We start from the raw sequence: 25,576 nt of genomic DNA, 5'->3' as shown, positions 1-25,576 counted from the left end.
CTCAGCCTGCCCCCTCTTTGAGGCAGCACAACACAATTCCCACAGGGGAAGCTGTTTAATAGTGGCAACTGAGTCACAAACCATTGATGCATTTCACTGCAAATCACAAACAGGTGGGGCCGCCTCTTTCACACCCACTCCTAATTGAGAATCGAATTGGGTCCCCAAACCCCTATTGCGATGATTACAAAGGGGATTTAGTAAATTATAAAACCATTATGTAGACGCAAAAGCTTATGATTTTGCGAACCGCAGTGTTTGGTAATTCAAAAGTGTTTCATACATCTGGATCTATAACCCATCCACCCCCTATGAAGATGAGGGTTGATGATGCACCGGTAAAAGAGATTCAGAAAAGGGGGTGGTGATGGACAGAGTATCTGAATTAAGCAGAACACTCGTACCCAGTCAACAGATCAGGGCTTGATCCATCACCGTTTTTTAGCTCACTGCACCATCCCAGCTCAGAACCTGGCTACATGCAAATTAGTCTGTCCCTGGCCCAGTGCATCATGGGAACAGGGCAGACCAAACTACCAAGCCAATTCTTTTACTGGAAAGGAAACAAGCTTCCGGGGACCGGTTTCTGGCATTACAGCCGTCTTCGGCCCGGCTTGCTTGAATCCTGATGGTGCAGTGAGCTAAAAAACGGTGATGGATCAAGCCCTGATCTGTTGACTGGGTATGAGTGTTCTGTTTAATTCAGATACTCTGTCCATCACCACCCCCTTTTCTGAATCGTTTTGTCCACCATAAGCGTGGAAGGGTATGCTCAGATGTGAGTCCCTTGCTCATTACACCATCAGGATTCAAGCAAGCCGGGCCGAAGACTGCTGTAATGCCAGAAACCGGTCCCCAGAAGCTGGTTTCCTTCCCAGTATAAGAATTGGCTTAGTAGTTTGGTCTGCCCTGTTCCTATAATGCACTGGGCCAGGGACAGACTAATTTGCATGTAGCCAGGTTCTGAGCTGGGATGGTGCAGTGAGCTAAAAAACGGTGATGGATCAAGCCCTGATCTGTTGACTGGGTATGAGTGTTCTGTTTAATTCAGATACTCTGTCCATCACCACCCCCTTTTCTGAATCGTTTTGTCCACCATAAGCGTGGAAGGGTATACTCAGATGTGAGTCCCTTGCTCATTACACCATCAGGATTCAAGCAAGCCGGGCCGAAGACTGCTGTAATGCCAGAAATCGGTCCCCAGAAGCTGGTTTCCTTCCCAGTATAAGAATTGGCTTAGTAGTTTGGTCTGCCCTGTTCCCATAATGCACTGGGCCAGGGACAGACTAATTTGCATGTAGCCAGGTTCTGAGCTGGGATGGTGCAGTGAGCTAAAAAACGGTGATGGATCAAGCCCTGATCTGTTGACTGGGTACGAGTGTTCTTCTTAATTCAGATACTCTGTCCATCACCACCCCCTTTTCTGCACCGGTAAAAGCAGCATACGCATTCAAACTTAGTAACATAAAAACAGAGCCAGGCCTGACGCAAGTTCAGGACTGATTGATTGCTTCAAACATTGGAGTTGGCTTAATTTGTTTAATGAGCTCACCTGTTTTCCTACATTGCACAAGGGAAGGACGATGGCATGGTTTCAGTGACTTGCTGAATGGTCAACAAAAGCTAATAGTGAGCAAGGTGGGTCTTACTTGAATAGCCACACCTGATTGGTTAGATCTTGATCACAGATCAGGAGCTAATAAAGCAAACAAAGAGCCGTCAGAGACTTAAAATGCAAAAATAATCTGCTTAAAGCTGGGTTGGCTTTAACAGAGTATTAAAGGGCCTTTTCACATGAAGCTCAAGCAGTCCAATAATACATTTTTTTAATACAACTCAGTTCACCAACCTAGTACGTGCTTCCTGTTTTTATACAGCTCTTCATAGCAAGCTTTGGCTGTTTCTAAGCACTGTAATAACAGATGTACCTATCAGCACTTTATGGTACTCAATTTACTGACTTTGGAAGGTTGTAGGCCGAGTCTGCTAGGCCAAGATTCAAACCTCTGACCCTCATATCATCCATTTGTAAGCTGCATTCATGGAGCCAACAACCAACAAAGGGGAGACGGCCTGTGGAAATAAAAAACTAAAGGGAACTAAACTATTGACAGCCAGCAGCATACTGGCCAACGGGGAGTCTCCGGACAGTCAAGTCAAACTGGGGTACAGTTTCTTGCAAGATTTCTCTGCAGACTTTCTGCAGGGACGAGACCACCAACTCTGCTCTAGTTCATTTGTGAAAGGGCTGCCTGTGGAAGCTCCCATGGTTGGCTGCCGGCTGTATCCAGGCTTCCACTGCTTCCGAAGGAGTAGGCACCATTCTCTATTTTGGATCACCCTACCCAACTTCTCTAAAAGAATATTGCTGCTTTTATAGTTTACACAGGGTCTAAAACTTGTTTTTCCACTGCAGCATTTGGATATTGTACCTGGTAATTATACTCTAATTCAATGGCCCTCAAACACGTTTACTTATCTTCTGTTGGACATACAGTTGACGTAAACTACGAGCATCTGCAGGATGCAATATGCCTTTATTCACCTACAGACTGTTAATCTCTCTCTTAATAAACACATCCATACATTTCGCACCTTATGTTAATTTATTGTCTAGCATACTATCAAGAATCGCATGCTTGGGATTACACCCTATGGATCATCACTCTTAATAACCAACTAAGTTCACAATATCTATTTATGTATATATGTGTTATTTTTATGACACAAACCAAGCCAAAAGGGAGCCAAGAGATGTACAACATAAAAATGTCCAAATACATTATCTGTACAATATACTAATACCACTACATATACAAGTAAACCTGGTAAATTCAATGACCTGGGTACCATTTGCATAATCCCAATCTCTCCCTATTCTGCTAAACCTTTTGGCTACATGTCAACGCCGGACCAATTTAGAGTCTAACAATGACCAATACCCTCTCCAAGCAAGGTAAGCAGCAGGGCACTGTACCCATTTTGCCAATCTTGTGGATAAGTAGTGAGAGATGGACAGAGACGCTGTTATTAGCTATGTACTTCTAGCACGACCAATGTCCCCTACTAAAGTCGGGCTTTATCCAAGTCCTGTCTGTACCCTCTTACTACTGTGACTCCTTCTCCTTGGTCATGCTATTCAGCTCTTAAATATTGGTAATAACACTATACCATTTCAATTAATTTTCAACCATCCTTTACTGCAATCAACCACATAATGCAATCTATTTGTTTTTATTTGAATGGGAATAAAGCCAAGGGGCTCCTTGGCGGAGGACACAAATCACTGTGCCCTAAAGTTTTGTATTAGAATACTAGTATTCTAGTGAGTGAAAAACTGAAAAGTCATCCAACGCACGGCTTACTACACACTATAAATACTCCCCCATGAGCAGCTAGACACCACAAAGCCATTTACACTTTTAATTCTCTATTGAGATATTTTACCCCAGGGACTAGTCATCGACAAGGAGAGCAAATATGCAGATTTCCACTGAGTACGGATCGCTTCTGAGCTACTGGGTGGGACCCTTACAACTACTATTTATTCCAAAATAAAGAGACACAAGAGGAGCAGGGAGTCCGTCGTATTAACACAAGAGCTTGATAAATTATAAAATCAGTTCTTGATGAATTGGAAGAAGGTTGCGCTAACTAACTACAGCGTTTTTCGTAAAGCAGAAGCATCAAAGCATCAAAGCATCCAGCCATGCGCTGTTACTTGGCCCTTTCCCCAAATTAGTGGGATACCTCCTGACTATCCACAAACAACGGTGGCTCCCTTGACTCTTAAAAGAACATTTCGAATGAATAAGGATCGTGTATCATTCAGGAAATAAACAACGTATTGACAACTAAGAAGGTGTTTGGTTCATTATCAACCAATTTGGTGGAGACTTCTTGCCCAACCACAAGACACTGACATTTCAAGATGTGTTCTACTATCCAGAGACACAGCACCATTCTATAAGAACGGTGACCTATAATATCCAGGAAGAATCCTCCATTTGAACAATAAGGATCGATTACTAATTCATTCCACATATAAGAACCTTGTCCTGATGAAGGTCGTATCATAACACCGAAACGCTGCGTCAACAAACTTTGCTTATGATCTTTTTTAATTCTCCATGTGTATTCACACATTGTTAATTGTTTTATATGGCACAAGAAAGTATTTTTTATGAATGTATAAATCTTTTAAATAAATTGTACAATTTTCTATATTCCGTTTTAATTGCTTTTGATTTTATTTCCTCTAATACTGTGAGTTATTACACGTGTGATTATGGTATCTAAGGGATTGTGAGCCTTTTCCTCTGCATTAATTTGTGGATGTGTTTCTCCCAATTTTTTGGTAAATTAGGCACTCTTGTACATTTCTTTTACCCTTACAACTACAACATTTTCACAACCTAAAGACTAGTTTAATGCCATTAGTTTTGTAAGGCCAGAAAACTCTCAAGAAAGTTCAACAATCACAGCCACGTTCGGAACTCAGTGTCAGGTCGCTGACTTTCTTTAAAAGTAGAGGTGTTTAAGATGTGGCTGATACTAACGCATTGCATGCATAAAAACTGTCTTTTTTTGTCTCAAAGGGTTAGCCCCAAAATACTATCAACATAACAAGAAAATCCTTTAAACTTCAAAATAAACGTCTATGTTGCCATAAAGAAACTCTGGGTGGGAACGGAGAACATGGTCTACTAGGGTCAACCCGGACATCGCTCTCCAGGGGACTGGCGCTGGGCCAGACAGGTTGCTGCCGTTTTGCAGGAAATGTTTGTCTGCATTTCTCATAAATTAAACAGTGAACAGGAAACTCAAACGTGTGTATAACTGCTGACTAGTACAATGCTTGTTTTTCTTTTCACCAATGGAAAAAAAGCTGAAGATTTGCCGCAGATAATTCACACACTAAGCAGCAGCACCCCTGCAGCACAGAAAGGTGAGGGGTCCATTCTGAAATCTGGTGAGCCAAATTCAACTTTTATCTTCAGTGGTCAATAAAATGAGTAGGACCGACCGTACTGGATTTAGTTAAAAGAATCACGTTTTTTGTGTGCACTATACGAATAATCATTTTCATCAGGGTTACATTGCAACAGAAGAGACCCCCAAGTATCACTCATTGCGAGTGAGAGTCACACATTTTGAGGTCTGGTTCAGCTCTCCCTCACAGCAGGCGGTGTCAAACCGGTTGATAAAAGGGTCAGCACCTGCTCTCTAAATGCAACTCTGGAGATTGCTCTGCAGAGCAGCTCCTATGAGCTGGAGCGGTTTCAAGAAGCTAACTCACCAGAAGACAAGCCTTAAGGAAGACACCATCAGATGCACCACTACGTTTGCAAGAAACGTGGCTTACTTTACTGAGGTTTTGTTTTTATTTCATGGATATTCCTCAGTTTTATCAATTCACTGGTGTCACTTTTGTTGTCATTGATAACAATGGTCATGCCACAACGCTTCCTGCTATATCATATTTGATCATTTGTTCGCGAAGAATTTTCAAAACTTGTGAGCACTGCAACAGGTAAGCTTCAACTTCTCACAGCTTCCTCGTAAATCAGCTTGCGACTTCCTTGAGGGACAGCACTGTCGACGTAAACCTCAGAAGACCACAAACAACTGTACTTCTTTAAAAAACTTGAACAGATATCTTTTGAAAATACAGTAGTCACAGCCATCTTGCTTTCTTCTTCTGCCCGTGATGCACTGCAGCTGAAGGCCTTTGACTGCGCACCGCGGAGGGAAAAGTCAGAGCAATTATCCGGCCACAAAGTGTCAACACGTTTCCTAATAGCAGAGTGTAAAGTTTTAGTGTTCAGCTGCTGACAAGAGAAACGAAGCCATTTAAACGTAATCGGCAGCTACCAAGACCAGCCCTTTTTCCAAAGTCGCAGGGCCCAAGAAAGGGCAGCTGTAAATAGTTTTACCACCTGTTCTGATCTAATCTGATTGGCTAGCGCTCAGGTGTGGAGTCACAGGCAGAACCTGACACTCGGGGAACCTATGACCCATATTGGAGTCTGAGCACCTGCCTTTTAAGCCACTGGATCAACGTGGCAACGTAAACAACATTATGCAGTTGCCTAAATTGTGCAACAAAAAAGCATCTTTATTAAGTACATTAGGAGATGTAAACACATCATGCAGCAAAAGCTTTGGCACCATTCTCGCGCTGTTAGGACATTTTAACTGATATAGGTGCTGCTTTGATTCCAATGCTTTAGAAAACAAAGAGGTCACTAAAGAAAGAGGACTATTAACATGCAACACATACCAGTCAACATAGCATCACCATGACAATTAACTGATTGTGTCTCGCATGGAAGCATTAGAGCACCTATTTGGAAACACTGCCGTTCATAATAAAATAGCACAAAATACACACACATATGTAGTACAGATGCACTGAAAGTAATATGATATTACCATTGCTTGTTGTAGGTAGGGGCCCAAGCTCACGAAAGGTGAATCGAGTTCGGCATGATGCTCCTCCATCCCTCAACAATGATAGTACAATGTGTAATTCACTGTGCAGCCTCATACATGGTTTATGCCATGGTATATTTTCAGGTTTATGACTTAAGAGAAGGTTGTTAACCAAAACAGGAATACAAAGTGTTACATTTATGCAGTAAAATAGAATTATATTGAAGATGGTTCTATTAGGAAATTGTTTTAAGCATGTTGTAATTCTTATACACAGCCTATAAGGTGGCAGAAAGTTTTCTCTTGTCAATTTCGCTCTACTTTGGACACAAACTGAACTATGACCTTTGCACTGAACTAATAAATATGAAATCGAGCGTTAATTAGTACTATTGCTCCAAATACCACATGCTGTTGGGGAATGTAATGCAAGGTGGATTTGCAGAGCGCTGCTGGTCACCTGGGAGGGTATCCATGCGCTGAGTAGGTGAGAGAGAAGGCGCGTGGTGAGGCTGGGCCTGAGTACAGGCAGGCTTGATGGTCCGGCAAGAAGACTAATTGAAAAGCCACGACTTCAGCTTCTTGCGGAATTCAAGAAGTCAGTAAGAGACCCTGATGTGTTGGGGGTGGGGGGGATTTGGCAGCTTGGTAGGAGAATGATCAACCTCCTGCTCTGCTTCCAGTGGATGCGGGGTGTGGTTGTGTGAGTGAGATGGATGTGGAGCGAAGTTATAGGGTGGGTTTGTGGAAGTGAAGTCGTTGATTGAGGTATGCGGGTCCAGTGTTGTGTAGTGACTTGAGTGCGCGTGTGAGAAGCTCGAACTGGCAGCGCCTTTAGATAGGGAGCCAGTGGAGCTCTCCGAATGGTGTGGTGTGGGATTGGTGCGGGAGGTCGAGGACGTGTCTAGCAGTGGTGTTTTGGATGATTTGAAGTCTGTGAAGAAGATGGGTTGGGATGCCGGCGTAGAGTGAGTTGCAGTGATTAGGTCCTGCGTGATGGTATGTCTGGTGTCCATTGAGAGACACATGAAGATTTTTCATAACATGCAGCGGATGTGGAAGCATGAGGAAGTGACGCATTGACCTGAGACTTCATGGTGAGGCTGGCGTCCAGGGTGAGGCCTAGGTTCCTAGCATGGTCTGTCAGGTTGGTTTTTAGGTCCAAGTTCGGTAGGCGACCAGGTGGAGTCCCAAAGTGAGCTCTTATTCCCGAAGATCAGCACTTTAGTTTTGTCGGTGTTAAGATTGAGGCAGCTCTCTTTCATCCAATTGGCCTCGATGGTCATGCATTGTTTGAAGTTTGTCTTGGTGTGATGCTGCCGCCCGAGAGTGGAAGAAAGGAGCATGGTATCGTAATAAATGAGCTTGGTGGAAGCTGCACCTCTTTCATTCTGCACATTTCGGCCATGTTTTAAACCATTCCATGGAGTTCAATTCCCATTTATTTGCGACATACAACTTTATCTTAAAATGTTTTTGGAGCTTGAAACACCTCTCCAACTCTGTCATCAGAATAGTCACTCAAAGCTAAAATACTGCAATCTTCTCCCTGATGGGCGTAACTCTTCTTGTAAAAAGAAAACACAAATCCCCCAAACTCTGCTGGAGGGCTCATATTGAATTTCCAATGTCATGGTCACATGAAAGCTGTAAGGAAAACCTTCACTGCTCCATATTAATGATAGAAGTATGTTCAAGATCCGCATCATCATCGTCCACAAACTGGTACACAACAAGGACTGAAGACCCTTTCTGACATCTCTTCCACTCCATCCTCTTCTCAGAGACCACTCCACTTATCTGGAACCTACTCAACATCCTCAACTTCAAAACTTCTCCTTTTGTCATGCAGGCTTTTATAGTGTGTTGTACAACTTTTTAGAGTTCTTTCCCACAACCCTTTTTTGACACCCAACCCCTCTCTTAAATAAGTAGAATTAGCCACATCTTGCAATTTACATAAAAACTCTAGTCTGAGATAGCAAAGAAATTGCCTATTTCTTTTTCGCTTTAACATTTATTTAACTGGAACTCCTTTGTTCCTACCATAATCCAAAAGAACGCCAACTCATTGCTTATTTTGTTTATTCTTTTAGTTGTTAATTATGCCTTGTTTCTACAACTATAACAAGCTTTCTAGATAGGGTGTTCAATCTATGCAAACAGAATTATATTTCCTAGCAAGGTCAGAAACTATTACCATTTTGGCAGTCCGCTCAGGATGTATGTGAAATTCTGCTCCCTTCCAATGTTAAAAATAAGTAAACCAAACAAACTGTTTCCCAATCAGGCTTTCAGGAGCACTGTTTGCAAACAATTTCTATAATGCATACGTATTGTGCAAGTGTCTCGCTAGGAAGCATTTTAAGATTCAAATGTCAGACACTAAAAGGATGCAAAATGTGTGGGGTTATAGTAATTCCTAGCCGCCCTCTTGTTATATTGAAACACTGAGCTGAAAATTGGCATCTCAATGAAACAAAGCACTGAGCAGACATAGAATGAACCACTCTTTCCATACTGCTGCAATATAGTTAACAGTATTAGACCTTTTCTTTCTACCAAAGACAAAACACAAACGACTTACCCCAATTCCATGAGGAACAAGTACCACTAACGATATTAAACCATTCTGTATAAAATGTTCATATAATTGGGTTTGGAGAGGGGTATATGTCTTGATTGATCAGTAAGGATATCCTGGATAGAAATTCCAGCAGCCAATGAACTTCTTTAAAACATTTAGTGCTGTGTTTATTGGTATTGATCGTTATTATTCAAACTACAGCCGACGCGTGTTTCGGCCAACAGGCAAGCAAGCCAAGGCTTTTTCAAGGCAACAATCTTGTTTGTGGTCATGTGATAGTTGAGCTCTGTTCACAGTAGTCGTCTCTGCGGTCCCACTCTGTATGTATAAAATGTTCACCTTTTAAGTGGTAAATATAACAATCAACAGATTAAAAGTTGACCGTTATCTTTGCACAGTACCAGGTGTGGCATTACGATTCATATGCAGTGGCCTTAGTGACTTTTGAGCTGTCAGAAGTAGGAGTATTTCTTTGATGAAATCTACATATTATGCAATTCACAAACAGGGCCGGACTGGCCATAGCGGGCACCGGGCAATTCCCCGGTGCACCGCACTGGTGGGGGCTGGTTTGGGGCCCCTCTGGGCCGTTTTTGTTACAGGGCCGTTTTTGCAGCAAAACCAGCCCGGCAAAGAACTCTGCGGCACCCACAACTGCCCCGGGGTGGGGGGCGGCCGAGCACTTTCCCAGGGCCGGTTTTGGTTCTCAGTCCGGCCCTGTTCACAAATGTGGAAAACCATATCTTTGTAGATTTTCAAGGTTGCTGAATTACAACTACATAAGAACAGTTGTCTTGCCTACATGGTGTCCTGGTTGAGAGAATCCTCAATATATTTTTTATCTTTCTGCTTTGAAAAAAGACAGCAACCAAAGGGATAGGATATTGCAGTTTTACAATAAAGCATGCTATTTAATAGAAAGGGATTGCTCCCAGGACTGAGGAGTCATTCAAGTCCAACAGACCACTGACCACTTCTGATAGTATAATTGCATTCCAGATTGTGTCAATCCTCTGCAACTAAGAAGACTAAAATATCCTGGTCTATGTTGAAACCACTTTCTCACATTTCGCACAGTACAGTTAATATAGGTACAACTTTTCAAGCTTCAATATCATTAATTAAGTAAAATAAGCATACAAAATGATAATGAGAGGACCCACGTAGAGGAACAACTAATTATTTTTTTAAACTGTATCTAGCCTGCTGGAAATGGACCATTTACCATCTGGTTCAGTGGTTAGTCTGCCACCAAACCATTAAATCCAAGCTAGGACTTTAAACTCTCTCTTGTTCACAAGCGAATCAAGTTACCAAGGGAACTTTTTACATGATGAGGCTGCTATATTGAATTTAACATTAACTAAGTGTACCCCAAGGGAAAGCCACCATCTTCTTAGTACTTTCCTGCACTCCCAATACCTTTCATATAAATCCAACAACAAACATCCTGACAACCAGGCCCTCTGAAATTAGCGACCATGAACCCAATGTTAATCAGAGCATTTTGCATATTAGACAAATATTAGTAGTGCGGTATAAATTCTACAAAACAATATATATATATATATATATATATATATATATATATATATATATATATATATATATATATATATATATATATATATATATATATATATATATATATATACATACATATATACACACACATTTCTGCTAAGTAATCAACCAATTAAACACACAGTATAAAAGTGTTTTCTTGTAGTGGTTGAATAACAGAAAGGAAAGTTCCACCTGTATTTTTTAAAATGAGTACTAACCTATCAAAACGTCACTCATTTTGTGTTAAATATCAATATTTGAAAGGCAAATTAAGATTAGAAAAAAACTCTGGCTGTTTAGCCTCCAGCTTCACCTTTGCAGTCATGTCCTGTCCTCTCAACCCCATCACCATTCACGGAAAGCACTTTGCAACCTATACTCCCTTCAAGGGGCATTTGGTCAGTCTCCGTCAGCCATTGGCTGCTTTTGCCTTGGAACCTTCATCCCCCTGGATCGTGACAATGTCTAAGAGATCTTGGATCAGCCAACAGGAGTATTTGGTGTCAGCTTTTTCTATTGCCTATTTAGGTATGTCCTTGCACCCCACCCAAATGCATAAGGTACTATTTTACTTTGTTCCAGTAGCAGAGGGGAGCAAGTATGGACAAAAATGCCGGAGAAAAAAACAAAAACAAAACAATGCTACAGAAAGCAACATCCATGTTTCAAATACATTGGTCTTGTGGGCAATCCACAAATTAGCATCTCAAACTGCGCAATACAATTGTGAAACCTATTGGCTTTGCCAATGTTTTAAGACTGAAGTTACAGTTTTTGTTTTCACCCAATTGGCCCTCATTCAAAAACGAGTGTCAAGGTGTTTTTCTGCAGTGTTTTGCCTCTGGCAACTTACAACACGACAATATTTACGTAAATTATTGTGTCAAACATATTTCTCCCTTTATCAGGGCGCAAACACACAAACGCACAAACACCTGTGAAATGTGCATCAGCGAGGAGACCGGAAATGTCAGATGCAGACCGCCTGCCAAACTTTAAAGGCAGCAACAACAAAAAAGATGAACGATGAGGAAGGAACTCCTGCAAAGAAAATGTACAGCAGAGCAAAGGAACATTCCCATGTAATTACAGGTCATTCAGCACAGGAAGAAATCTCCAACCGAGCATAAGCCCGTCAAAACACAGGCCCAGGCAACCAGCAGCGCACCTACCTAAGCCACACGCTAATGACCGCGGAAACATACTAGGGTCACTTCTTTATCAAGAATGACAACTCACCGTTTCGGAACAACCTTCACACCTGTCATGGCGCTATCACCTGTTTCTAATACAAAGTACCAAGCATAGAGTTGCAAAACCAGTGCTATTTTTCTGTTACAGGCTGTGCATGTGAAAGGGAGAAAACTATTGTTTTTGGCCACTGACCCCCATTATCTTCAAGGCTGGATTTCACTGCATGAAGATTCTGAACAAAAACACCTTGAGAGACACAGGCCCAGCCCTCCAGGAGCCTGTCCACCCACACAAAGGGGGGGGTCTCTTTCAGAATATTCATGCTCAGAAAATTTAAGGCGTTGGCGGAGAGGGTCTTCAAGCGCAGCCTGCATCTCCTACCACACAGAACCATGAATAAGAGAGGTCATGTGGCAGTCTAGCACAGCAAAAGAATGGATACAGCCTAGTAAAAAATAAAAAAAAATAAAAAAACACGAACAGTCGTGCCTTTTAACCACAAAGTCAAACTGTTCTCTTTCAAGTTCAAGGAAGGAGTTTTACTTCCGGTATGCCCACAGCAGTGTTGAAACAATGAGATTGCCACGTGCAGGCCTATAATGGTTCTGCAGAGCACTGTCATTGCAGCTAGCATGCAAAACTTCAGCACACGTGGCTTTCAGCTACATCCGCAGGAAGTTGGACACCTACATACCTGGTAGTAGGTCTTGATGTGTCGCACCAGAATAGCGAGGTTCTGGATCCGGAAGTTGACATCATTGTTGACGTGCTTGTTGACCCGCTGATTTGATGGCCTTGGATCTCTAGAAAGAAAAATAGGTCATGGGTTTGCAGGAAAAGTAGATGACATTTCATAATTCATTTTGCCAAACATTACCTCTCAGATCTCAAAATATATTTCACAGAAATTGGCTGAAGAGCGATACAGTACTGCCGTGCCCTCCCTTGAACACGTGTAGGAGTCCTAGACTCATGGACACATCCACTTTGGTGCAAGGCACAGCATCAGTATTTGTTTCTTGATGATTAATTACAATATAAAACGTCTTTAAAAAGCATAATGTAAAAACATCTGAACAATTTAATTTGACATCTATTCCAATAAAGCATCACGTTTTGGTTATTAAACACAAAAAGTGCAAGAGCTTTGTGCATGGCCTACAAGTCTGATGTATTTGATAAAGTACGAAGTGATTAGGCAGTCTCAGGCGGGCTTTAGCTAATGACCTTTCCAGAGGTGTCTCCATGTGGCCCCTGGTCGAACAGGTCACAGAGCTGTTTTTGCACCAGGCACAGAAATGTAGTTTCTTGGCACACCAGGCGAATTCGCTCTCCGCCTAGCGTGTAGGAGTCCAGCCATTGTGGTCTCAGCTTTACCTACCTCCAACAATGCTTTTGTTAAACATTTTGAATCCATTTACTGCTTTACCCCCAAAGCTTCCGCTTGAGAGCTCGAAGCACGCGCTCCCCGTATTAAACTTCATCTCACAAGCAGCGTCATTTCATAGGGTGCCCTTGGGTACCTCTTCCCTCTACTTTTCATCTCTATAAACATATGTACATTCTTGTGCTGCTCTAAGAACTGACATGTTGTGCATTCTTATGCACTTACAAGGTGCATGTATCGTCACCTGTTGATGGCTTCCCTCCAAGCTGATGTAGCATTAGATCTATGTAGGAATAAAGTAATAGTGAAATACAATTATAAAGAAAGAGGGGAAAAGAAAATTACTAAATTTCCAGTCAATATTAAATGTAATCGCAATACTGAACCCCTTTAACAAGTCTCCCTATCACAAAAATGCATTTTAACACCCCTTATCCCATCTAGAATCTCATCACAATCTTAACTCTTACCCTTATCTTAACCCTATTCTCCTGTCACCGTGATGCAAAACTTAAATCCATATCACAATCCTAACCCTGGTCTAGCTCCTTTTTAAGCCCTAATCTTTGTGTGCACTTTTCGTGTGAGTGAGAAGGAAAAAGCTAATTCATAAAATGTTCTATTACAAAAACCGTAAAATTCAATTAGTTGAAACAACTATTCTTTCTATTTTCGCTATTGAGCTTTAATTTCCTCACGTTTCTTTCAAGTGACACAATGCAGCTTTCATCGCGGGTGCCCTAGGGGGGCTTCAGGGTGGTCAGATCTCCCTCCAAACAACGTGATTCTTGTTATTCTGGGAATGAGCCTCCATTACAAAGCGGGCAGAGAGGGCAAGGCATGCCGCGCCAGATGCTGGAGAAATCCTCGAACAAGACCGTCTTCAGTCGTTCTCTGAATGATGCGGAGGATTGATTTATAAAGTGCTGTGCATGCCTTTTGATTACTTCAGAGCGCTGGGAGGGAAAGCAAATCAATCTCTGTGAAGCAAAAGCAGGGATCAGAGTCCAGTTGGCAGTGGGGTGGAACCAGTGACTCTGGCAGGTCATCAGTCGAAAGTAAGTCTGAAGAGTTTCGTTTTCAGGCACTTTCTGAACATATAGTCCTGCAGGTTCAATGCTGTCCACAAATGAAAAACCTGGCCTCAGAGACCCTCCTCCATGTTTGAGGTGCTTGTAGACTTCATGAAATATGCAATCGAAGATCAGAGATTCCAAAACTTTCCACGGTAAGGCATGGAACCATGATGGTGCCCTGTACCTCTGCGTCACAAGGCTTTGCACATAGTGCAGAGAACTTTCACCTCTATTCTTGAACCCTTCCGGACCCATGGCATGTCATCTGTTCTGGCACTTTTGTACATCAAGGAACATTCTACTTACACAAATATATAGTTTTTGTAACCTGTGGATTTTCTTAGGTGGCCCAGTGCCCTCACGGCTCCCTAGCAGGCTTCTGAACCTTGAAGCATCTACCCACATGTTGTTTACGTTTGAACTTAGCCTTCCAGACTGTCCCAGTATGGATGATCCAATGATTCTGGTGGTCAAGGGGGTGCAAAAGAGGGGTGAAAAGAGGAGTTATGGCACAAAGGTTAATTTTTGCAGAATGACTAGGACCTTTAATCGAGAAGGTGGTCTGAATGCTACGCTTGCTTCCATTCCTAGTTGGACAAATTTTGTCAGATACAACACCCATGGAGTTACCGATACCAGGAATCAGTAACACTGGGAGGAAGGGGGGGAGGGGGGGGGGTAAGGGATAGTTGGTGGTGTAAAATACTTTCAATTATGGAGTTTTCAGGAATAACTTGCATAAATATGTATTTCTTCACCCAGTGATTTCGGTTTACGCACCCAAAGCCTCTGGTGAAATATTCCATCTTGTAATCTGGCCTTTTTTATATTACGGGAGCACTCTGAATGAGGGCCCCTGTATTCATCCACAAGTTGATCAAGCATTTTCTAGGCAGGTGTTTTAGTTTTTACTCTGCAGGTGCTATAGTCTTGTCACGATAAGGAACATTCTGGCCACCTGCTTTTGTGTTCCATAACGTCTTAACAGGCTTTAAATAGGTCTGTGTTTTGTTTGAGCCCAGGTGTACAGAGACTAGAGAGCTATTCGGCTCCACTTGACAGCTGCACTCGAGAAAGAGGGATTTCTTTCTAAGTGTGTTCAACCAGAAGTGTAACCTTTAACTGCAATGTTTCCATGGGGGCAGGGTCGGACTGGCCGTAGCGAGCTTCAGGCGTTTTTCCAGGGTCTGGATGGGTGGGGGCCGTTTTTGTTGTTGCTGGGGCCGGTTTTGCAATATCGGTCCCCAGCACCAAAAACAGCAGTACTTTATACTTGCACCACAAATGCATAGCCCCGCCTCCACTCCCCCCCCACCCCGCCAGGCTGGTACTGCAAAAGTGACAGGGCTGCTTTGGATTTCCAGTCTGGCCCTGCATGGGGGGCAGGGGATGCTCCTCCATTACGGCGGAGGAGTGTCACCCCACTGCTTTCTCGAAGCGCGAGAAGCAGACACGTTAAATGGTATTTTAATACTATTTTATGTTTCTGCTTCTCGCACTGCGTGAAAGCAGAAGGGTATGCCTGGTTGGGGGCAGGCGGTCATGGAGGAGTGGCTTGCCCAATGTTGTGGGCCCTGACTGTTTGGTCGGCCCTCAAGAGCCGACCAAACCAGTCATGCGCACTCTGGGTTTTCTCTTTGTAGCCTGCATGCAGCCTCCATAGAGGATATTACCGTCCCATAGGCACTCGGCTGGACGCCGTCCTCACCAATCACAACGCTGCCATTGTAGCGCTGTGATTGGCTAAGGGGAGGGAGGGAGGCTGCCTTCTTCCTGTTCCCGCCGGAGGCAGGAGAGCAGGAAAGCAGCAGGAAACCTCGGAAACCTACTAGGAGAAGAGGCGGCGCGGTACCCGGGAAGGTATGTTTATTTTTGATGTTTGAATTCCCACCCCACCCACAAGTCATGCCAGCCGCGACTGATGGGGGCAGGGGGAGGGGATGTCTGGATCTAGCAGGACCCTAGAATCAGTATTTTCCACTTTAGCTCCATTCAAAAAGAAGCAGCTTTGCTTCATGCGGAAGTAAAAATAGCTGGGCAATCTGACAATGCAACAACCCCACATGGTCAAAAGCTAAACTGGGTGCACCTGGAATTAAAGGTTCTGCTGTTCTGTTTCCTAGGCTAGGGAAAGCACGAATATGATCAACGGTGAGTTGGCCAAGAACATACTTAAGAAGCCTGTACGGTTACTCATTTCTTTGAGGATTGGAAAGTACCCATTCAGACCACAACGGGGAGATTCATCCTATGGCCCCATCATCTTCACGGGTATTCAAGCTCAAACTCAAGTCCCCTTTTTGTAAAGGTTCAGGCAAGTCGAGAAATAAGTGTTGCTGGGTGGTCGTCATGTTAAAATGTGAGGGGATCCTCCATGAAGCCTGTCCTTGTGGTATCATCCCATCCGGACGGTATAAACATGGACATCAATCTCTCAAAAAATGCCAACTATAGCAGAAACAAAATCATGCCCCCAATTTACAACAGCACCAGCTGACCTCTTGTCCCACCCACAGCCCCTCAGCAGACTCCTATTTGTCTCTGATGGTTTGCCGGTAGAACAAGGAGTATGAACAAAGAGCAAATAAACATGGTTTTAAGAGCCTTGTTTACTTTCACTCCATTCGTTTTTGCATGATTTGAGACCAGCAGTAGCAAGGGCAGAGCCCAGGGTACTATACGGCAAGCCAAGGGTAACAAGCTTCTACCCCGATTACCCCTAATTGACATCCCCAGATCTGAGTACAGGGAACCGTCATGAAACAGGCTACTGTATTCCACGTTCTCTGGATTTCTTTTGAAAATTCCTTCTGCATCTTACATGGGTGTATGATGGTCTTGGCGACAGCCTAATGAATATGTTGGTAGGATGCAACGTTTCTTTAGTGCTTCAGTGACATGCGACTGGACCAAGAGCAAGCTACAAGATGAGCAGTTTACTGGTGGCTGGGGTTAAGGCTGTGATATATTATTTTAAGGGAGGTGAAGGCACAGGTTCCATATTGTGCTTTCTGAATTTGGCTTAAGCTTTGCAGCTTCATCAAACTTGGGGGAAATAGAAATGAAAAGTTGTGGAAGACCATCGGAAGCATGGGAGAAATAAGAAAGGTTATACGAGTCCGTCAGATAGGCCCTTACACACTTTACAGTTTTTCTACAATACAATATGGAACCTCGCAGAAGTCATGACCCATCAGACCTTTATCTCAGAGATGACAACACACTAAAAAGGCGAAGTTTGGGCCGTTCATGTACTCTGGCTAGCTCTCCAAAAGCCCTGTGGTAATATCAGACATTACATGATCTTTGAGCCCAATGGCATCACTAGAATTGGCATCACGGATTAAAAAAATATATAAAAACTGCATGATTAACAAAAAAAACAGAAAGGCACTCAAGTAGATAGGTCTGGTTAGTTACTACCTATACATTAAAAAGGGTACTGCCATTATATGCCAGGAATGCAACCACAATACCATTGGTGTGTGCTATCACTTAACCATTTTCATCCATCGAATGCCAGGCATGCGTACGATCACATATACCCAAGGAAAGCCTTAAATGCCAAAACCCTGCCCCAAATACCCAGGCACTGTCTCAAATGACCAAGCAGATCTTCCAAATGCTCAGAATAACCTCATATGATTTGCAATTGTCCCATAAGGCTCAGTGAAGATCCATATGTGCAACTAAATAGTCCTATATGCCCAGAGAAGTGCCATCTACCTGGCTGTTGTAACATATGCTGTGTGCAGCCCATTTGTGAGGATACAGATCTGTATGCACTAAATGTACACATAGTACACCATCTACTCTGTGTAGTAACATGTGCACAGGTAAATATGTCCCAGCCATAAATTACCATGAAAGTGAATCCTGCAGAGTAGCGTGGAAGGATAATGCAACTGGGCAGCATTGTGTTGAGGTCTGTGTTTTGAAGGTGCGGACTGCCTGGGGCACAGTTTGGTGAAAGTAGGCTTACTACTGCATGATGGAGATTGGCAGCCCGCAACAGGCTTCCCTTACCTCTCACATGGTGGAAGTATTTGGGCAGTACAAAAGAACTATTTGAGAGAGGGTCCAAGGGTAAGTTTAACGACCCAAACTAGATACATACCCCAAATGAACATACACCTAACACAATCAGTATCTAGGGGTCAACAAATCATGTCAATCACTGTGGATACAACCTTCAACATAATACATACAGAGAGGTGAGAGCCCAAAATGCACCAAAGTGTGACATGTAATTGCTGAGTGTAAGCTCAAGGGCATGGGTAAATATTCCCATCAGTAGCCGTCCTGTACCAAACCTTTAATCATTTGGGCTCTCTTTGCCCAGGAGATGAGACAACACAGCATAGCCTACAGGTGTTCTTAAGACTATGTGTAGTTCTCAAAGACTGTGTTGTCCAGGAAGAGTGGTATAAATGTCATTATAGATGAATTTTATGGCTACTGAACAAGCAGTGTGAAACAAATATTAGTGTGAGAAGTGAGTGATCATAAAATTGGATCAACTGGGTAGATTACAAATTTTAATGGTATCTCTCAGTTGTCCAAGATTAAAAAATATAAAGTGTAAGAATACAATTTAACAAAATATCTGTGAGCAGTAGGTCGACATGTTTCAGCATAAAGGAAGAGTAGTTCTATATGCTTTCTTCAGGACCAGATGATAACTACTGCTTATAAAGTGAAAAGGGTTAAAAACAATATCACCTGTTATTTTCAGGTATCATACTTCACCACATACCATTAGTAGTGATAGTAGCGCCTCACCCCACCTGGCAGGAGCTCAGGTTAAGAGGAGCACCGCTCTGGCCGTCGGTGTCTCCGCACAGTCTTCCGAGCTGTCAAGATGATTGCTTCTTGGCCTCTTCCTGCCCCTCTCTAGTGACATGGGGCAGCCAAATAATCTTACATCTATTGCCCCAACCCTACTCCTTCCCCCCCAAATAGCATGCTTCTCAGGCAGTGAGGTTTGAACCAATCTTGGCCTTGGTCTCACTCTTAGTTCTTTTAAACCAGCCACTCAATAGTTATTACTTCCTTGTGGACTGTGAGGGTGGAACCTAGGGTGAAAGCAGAGAACCATTCCATGCCTGGCGAAGCCCAACTGACCGCTGAGCCACCTGGGGTAGAAAAGGGAAAGTAATGGGTTGTAGCTCCTACCCCTGGTGACCACTAAGAGACATCCTGGATGTATTACACAAATAATCAGGCCCCATTACTCAGTTAACTATCACAGATTCCAACCCAGTAAAGAGACAACTTTGTACATTCCTTCCACTAAACCGCAGATGTCCCAAGAATAATACAAATGAGACGTGTATCCGGGTAATCGAGCCTCCATCAAAGTATTTTATCCCAGTTAAACTGCACCAATTGGACAGTCTTCGTCTCTATAACTAGGTCCAATTAGAATCAACAGTAAATGTTTGTCGGTGGACACCAAAAGTTGAGAACCACAATACAAGCTGTATGGTAATAACCAGATAATGTGTAGCAGTCTGCTGTGTTTATTTCACTGGGACTGGTGTTCAATATTTTAATTTGAAATAGTAACACAATTCAGTAATAATGACATGTTCAACAAGAATACACATGTACATTCAGAACTTTCGATTCCATACATGACCGTGAAGTAACATAGTAAGTTTCCAATGATTGTTCCAGCCAAAGAAACAAGCACGTACTACAGCCGATATGGGTTTTGTGACAAATTACTTTTCTAGGCTAGTAATACTGAAAAAATATATAGTGTTCAAAATCTGTCTGAAAAATAGTCAGAATCGTAAGAGCACTAAACTGCATGTAGATTATCCGTAGATATGATAAGTGCCCAGTTGCATGTGCATACGGTGAAGGCAATGTTGCAGATTAAGCTAACCCGGGACATTGGTTTGGCAGCCTTCCTCTAGTGCGGCCGATCCAAAAGAGAGCTTCAGCATCACTGGCAAGGAAGCCGGCTTGGTATGACCTTCACATCCCCTGGAGGCACGCTTTTGGCAGTGGAGTATTGCCTGGTGTAGCACCCTTTTCTGCAATTCTTCTTCGTTGTAATCACATTACTGTAAATGAGGCCACCCCAGCTTATGATGAGGGGTTGGCTTTTTACACTGCTACTAATTAGCATCAAGCTCATGGCAAATGCTGAACACAAGACTATGTTTTGCATTTATTTTAGAATGCAGACAAAGCCAGATTGTGCATTTAAATGCATTTGCATTTAAACAGAATCTGGGATGGGTGGGGTCATTCGGGAACAAAGATGGCTGCTGGCCCTTCCAGCTCAGACTCATCCTCCTGTCCCTCGTGCTGAATGTGCTGCAGCTCATTGTGAAATATTCTGGAACGAGGGAGTGCATGGACAGGGCCCTAAGTGGAGTATGTGGGACCCTGGGGCCCTTCCGCCCTAGTACAGGGACACGCATAATGCGCAAGCACGCAGAGCCAGGACTCATCTGTTGCTGCCCGGAGTGGCTAGTCTGGGGTAGCACCAGGGACAAGGTGACCCTTTGGTCCTAGTCTCCTGGGCCTTTAACATGCCGCAGAGCAGGGCTTCGCGGAGCGGAGGAGGAGCGGGGGAGCCTTGGAGAAGGAAGAAAGACTTCTCTGGCGGTGATGTGCACTGCCTTAGAGCACTGAAGTTGGTGCAGGACGTGGCTGGCATCACGAGGGGCTCTGCCCTGCCAACTGCCCTTCAGGCCCGTCCTTGGACACTTGTTACCCCGCCAGTAAAGCCGGGAGACGGCCAGAGGCCTGAGATGGGCAAACCTAGCACAGGAGGGCTACTTGGCGATCCCAGGCCTTGCGATGGCTGTGAAGAAGGGAAGAGAATATGTATTTACCTCTAGGGGTACAACTCCCAGAAAATACAAGAAGAGAAAGAGGACCCGTAGCGCACCCCGGCTGACATGGAGGAGGAGACCCGTCCACGTTTAAAACCGACTTTGCACAGGAAGAGAAACTCGCGGAGGCGGCGTCAACTGATGATACTTTGGACTGTCTGTCTGTCTGTCTGCTTTCTCTTTCACTGCAGGCTCTGGGGAGCCACAGTGCAGCTTTATTAAATGCAACTTCTATTTGAAATGGGGTGCGCTTTGCTTCCATGTTTCCTCTGAGAGTTGTGCCACCAGCCTCCCTATATGTAGGTCGAAATGCGCCTCTCACCTAATAAAGACGGTTAACCTAAATGTCAACCGGAAGCCTTTGATAAGTGCAGCATTCGGCGCCTCGCTGGTCCCAGAAGCACACAGCACAGCTGCCAGCACTCGAGTTTGTCTTAAAAGGCACATTTTATCTCTATCTTCAAGTACTTTAACAAAGCCGGTCCTCAGAATTATTCAACAAACACAACTTATCAGGCAACCGGGAGGTGACGCGTGCACACTTGAGGTGCTTCTATCTGAAAAGATAAAAACTTCGACAGTTTTAAATCAGCCTCAGAGGAAAACGAAACCGGACCAGTAGCGTTTTAACCGGAACCACTGAACGCCATCGACGAGAGCGTGGAATTAAAGCACGGACGGGATCGGGCTCACCAGAACGAGAAGCGCCCTTAACTAACCAAAGACAGGCAGAGTGCGAAGATGGTATAACAACATCACAAAACACAAATCGCATATAAAACTAAAAGTAGTTAAAAAAAGAACGCGGCACAAAGGATTAAAATGACAGTTAATTCAAATAAAATATATTCATTATGTATTTACTCTAAATGTGACCATGGCCTTGCTTCCTAGGCACGTGACACACTCAGCAAAGGTTTCAGCAGAGAGAGCACAGGATCTGGAATTTGGGGTTCACAACGTTTGGTTCAACAAGCAACAACCAAAAATACTAGCAAAACTACTTCAAGGAGCATGGTGCAAAATATTGTAAAGTGCATAGTGCAAAGGACGTTTACAAGACATAACTTTATCATGGGACATTCGAGTTTAGACGAATAACCCAAAAACTAAGCAACAGCGATCACTATTGGTTCTTCCAATTATGTGGTTAGAATCCTCACAGCCACAATGCTCGACCTGGTTCCCATATTCTGACAGACAGGTTTCAACCATCTTTGCCTGGGTTTATGATAGAATATGGACCACTGTCTCTACAACTTCTGAACAATGTGGGTAGGCACTAGTATTCAGACCATTCCATTTCATTGTGAATACAGTGGGTAGAGAACCCACCCTAAGCTGGTGATATAATTTCCTTTCATTGGGGATGGTTATTAAATCCCAATAGCCTTCGTATTTGGCTTCATGTTTTTGGTCAAGAAATGCTCTAGACAAAGGAAGGCCCACTAGAGGAGGCGTAGCGCCTGGTTACAACCATGTTCCAGTACGCTTCCTTAATCTAAGCCTTAGACGGAAAAACAGCATCCCCTGGGTTAGTCCAAAGCCTATTCATACCCATCTCACTGAGTGTATTCCTCACACACCTACACCATAATATTTTGTTAGAGACGTCAGAGTTCTTATCATTTAGCGCCAATGCATAATGTTTTAGCTCAGTAGTCACCCAAATCCTCCTCCAATAAGCAATTGGCCTAAATTTTGCCACATCCCTAATGGAGTGGCAACCAGATCCAAGAACATGGTAGCAATGGAGTGGACTGTGGGAGCCCAATTAAGGACCGCATATACTGGTTTTGCGCTAAAACCAAATTATCCAGGTTAGCGAAGCCCCACAGCTCAGCCCCATAAAGGATTGCGGCCCCTATTTGGTATTGTATATATGGAGGACAGGGGCTATCGGTTTCATGGTAAATGCACCGTGCATCAATAGAAACCGCATTTGAAGAGCTTTAGTCACACATCTGGCTTCTCGATTATACGGGTAACCCCTTACCCTCTAAAATAATAATTGTGTCCTAGGCTACCGTTTACATAATAAATATCGCTAATAGGGGCAGAGACTGTTAAAATCCTATTTTACTGATAGTTTAGAGATTACTTTTGAAACTTGTGTGAGTGTATGGGGGCCACCATCTTGAAATTCCATTACTGCTGGCTCTGAGGCACACACTCATTCCCATTCTTACAAATCCCGGTGGCCAAAAAGCCATACAAACAGACCTCCACACCCCAAGTAAGCCCTCCAGGGAAGCACTACAAATATCATTACAATCTGTAAGATGTCGTTAATTCTCCTTTTACAATATACGCTTTCGTCCGTGAACGGACGTCTTACAGACCGACATGAGATCCTCTACTTCAATGATGAATAATTGGATTTGTAATTAATGATCTGCTTTCAGACATAAAGCATGGGAGGGGTAAAGGTGTCTGGTGTTGTTGAAACAGTAACTCTACTTGCATTAACAACAGTGATGATGTGTCTGCTGCACACCGCGTGGGCCGGTCTCTTCACGCTTAAACGAACAAGTGGCAGCAACTAGCCTGCTATTTATGGCTCTGCAACAAAGTTTAGTGCATAACCATAGAGATGTGCCTTAGTGAAGGACAGGCTGTGTTTGCAAAGCACAAACAGAAGAAGTAAGAGACCAATACATGTTCAACTGAGCGGAACACCACTTCATTTCCACACAGTGATGTGTGTGATGACTGCCACAAGGATGTCAGGCAAATAATATGTCATCCATCCCAAAGAGGAGCGCGGTGATCCACTTACACATCTGGATAACAAAAACATTATATACAGAAAAACCAAAGCTGCAAGGGAATTCAGGATTCCATCCAGAACAAAACATTATGGTCATGGTTATGGTTATCTGGAACCAAACTAAGTTATGAACATTTTGTAAGGATTAAAATTAAAATGACCACTTCGATGACACTCATACCAAACTGAATTGTCTCTGCAGCCAAATAGGCAATATTACTATTAACCCCTTAAGTGCTGCCTCGGTGCATTGGCCGACGGCAGCACTACCTCCCCAGTGCTGCGCACGACCATTGGACGTCCAAGTAATTAGTACCAGCAATCTACGCTTTCTGATTGAGTGAGCCTCAGTGGTGTTCTTCCTGGTCACATCACAGACCCCGTGAGCGATCCCCATGCTGCTCTCATGCTTGGAGCAGCGCGGAGATTGGCATGAGTGGGCTGCTTTGACGCTCTGCTCAGGACAGGGAGTGTGTGCGGTTTCTTCAATACAGCCAGGTTCGAGAAAACCAAGTGCGCATGGCCGGCCGGCCAGCCAAACACAGATGCGCACTTCAAGGCGCACAAACCAATCCTCTGCCCCCCTCCCATGGCCCTGCCAAGCCCCTCCTACACACGTTGGCTCAGCCAGCAGGTGAAAACTAAAATGATAGAATATCGTTTTATTTTTCACCTGCTGGCTCCGAGCCAGTGGGGCAACGCTCCTCCACAATTGCGGAGGAGCCGCCCATGGCTGGTTCTTCAGCAATAGAGAGAGCTAGGGCTCATCAAGTAACCTTGGGTATGATGATACAAGGGAAAAAGCCTGTAGGGCCAAAAGCAAAACTAGGATACTTATGGGCACTGCAAAACATCAAAGGTAGACTTATCTTTCTTGATGCAGGGGAGACATCCATTTCAGTGTAGGGTTCCAAGTGCTTGGGGTCACTAGCCGTGAAGCAACCTCATCGTTGAATCACTCCTTTTATTAAACAGAAGTCTGTGTTCCCCTTCCGTGAGCATCAACAAAGACCATTGAGCTGACATGGTTTCCCTCATACCTTTTTCCTATATTGCCTGATACTATACTGCTTAATATAGCAGTCCCGGCCAATACCATGTTCATGAATCCGCTTTGTTCACCCAGACTGCTCATCTCTCCATGAACAGAGCCAAAACAATGCATCATCCAAAATACCCAGACAGCAGAGAAAGGAGTACCCTCCTATCAGTGAGAAGTAATTTAGGACAGGAGCTGGTAATTCTCGATAAAGTGTCACTGTTCGATGTTATTCTAGCTTTTACCTTTTTCTATTCAGTTGCTTGTTTCATGCTGTTAGGGTGTTGCCTACATGTACAGTGCCTGCGTTAGTTGCGTGCTGATCCTTTTGCCAGCGGGCCCGTCCTACTCTACGTGCTGAGCCTTTGCTCCTGGTGAGGCGCAAATCCAACACGAAGGTCATGAACCCTGTGCAAAGTCTCCTTTAGGAAATGTACTTCCAGTCCCCTAGCGCCTCAAATTAACTCAGTAGACTAAGCGCTCTCTCTGGTGGGGAAGAGGCTGCTGCACACAAGGAGCATCCAGTGACTAGCAAAATCCTGCAACATTGGCCACATACTCTGCAAACTGACATAAATGTGCTCATTTTTAAATACATATTAGGAAGGGAAATGTATTCATTTTTGTTCCTAAACACAAACAGTTTTTAGGTCGCGCAACCTATCAAT

General features: G+C 43.6%; 1 protein-coding gene across 3 annotated transcripts in view; it reads right to left on the bottom strand.

Moving 5' to 3' along the window:
* The window catches only part of CCDC88C (coiled-coil and HOOK domain protein 88C), a 584,514-nt gene that overhangs the window by 490,220 nt on the left and 68,718 nt on the right, over positions 1–25,576 (bottom strand). For all 3 annotated transcript variants that reach the window (XM_086937646.1, XM_086937645.1, XM_086937647.1), the window contains exon 3: positions 12,477–12,585. In XM_086937646.1, the coding sequence (XP_086793772.1) occupies positions 12,477–12,585 (109 nt within the window). The remainder of the gene's footprint in view (positions 1–12,476; positions 12,586–25,576) is intronic.

Source organism: Lissotriton vulgaris, chromosome 9 (genome assembly GCF_964263255.1).
Source record: "Lissotriton vulgaris chromosome 9, aLisVul1.2, whole genome shotgun sequence".
Lineage (NCBI taxonomy): Eukaryota > Metazoa > Chordata > Amphibia > Caudata > Salamandridae > Lissotriton > Lissotriton vulgaris.
Note: the sequence above shows the minus strand (reverse complement) of the source record. Positions and strands in the feature narration are given on the sequence as shown.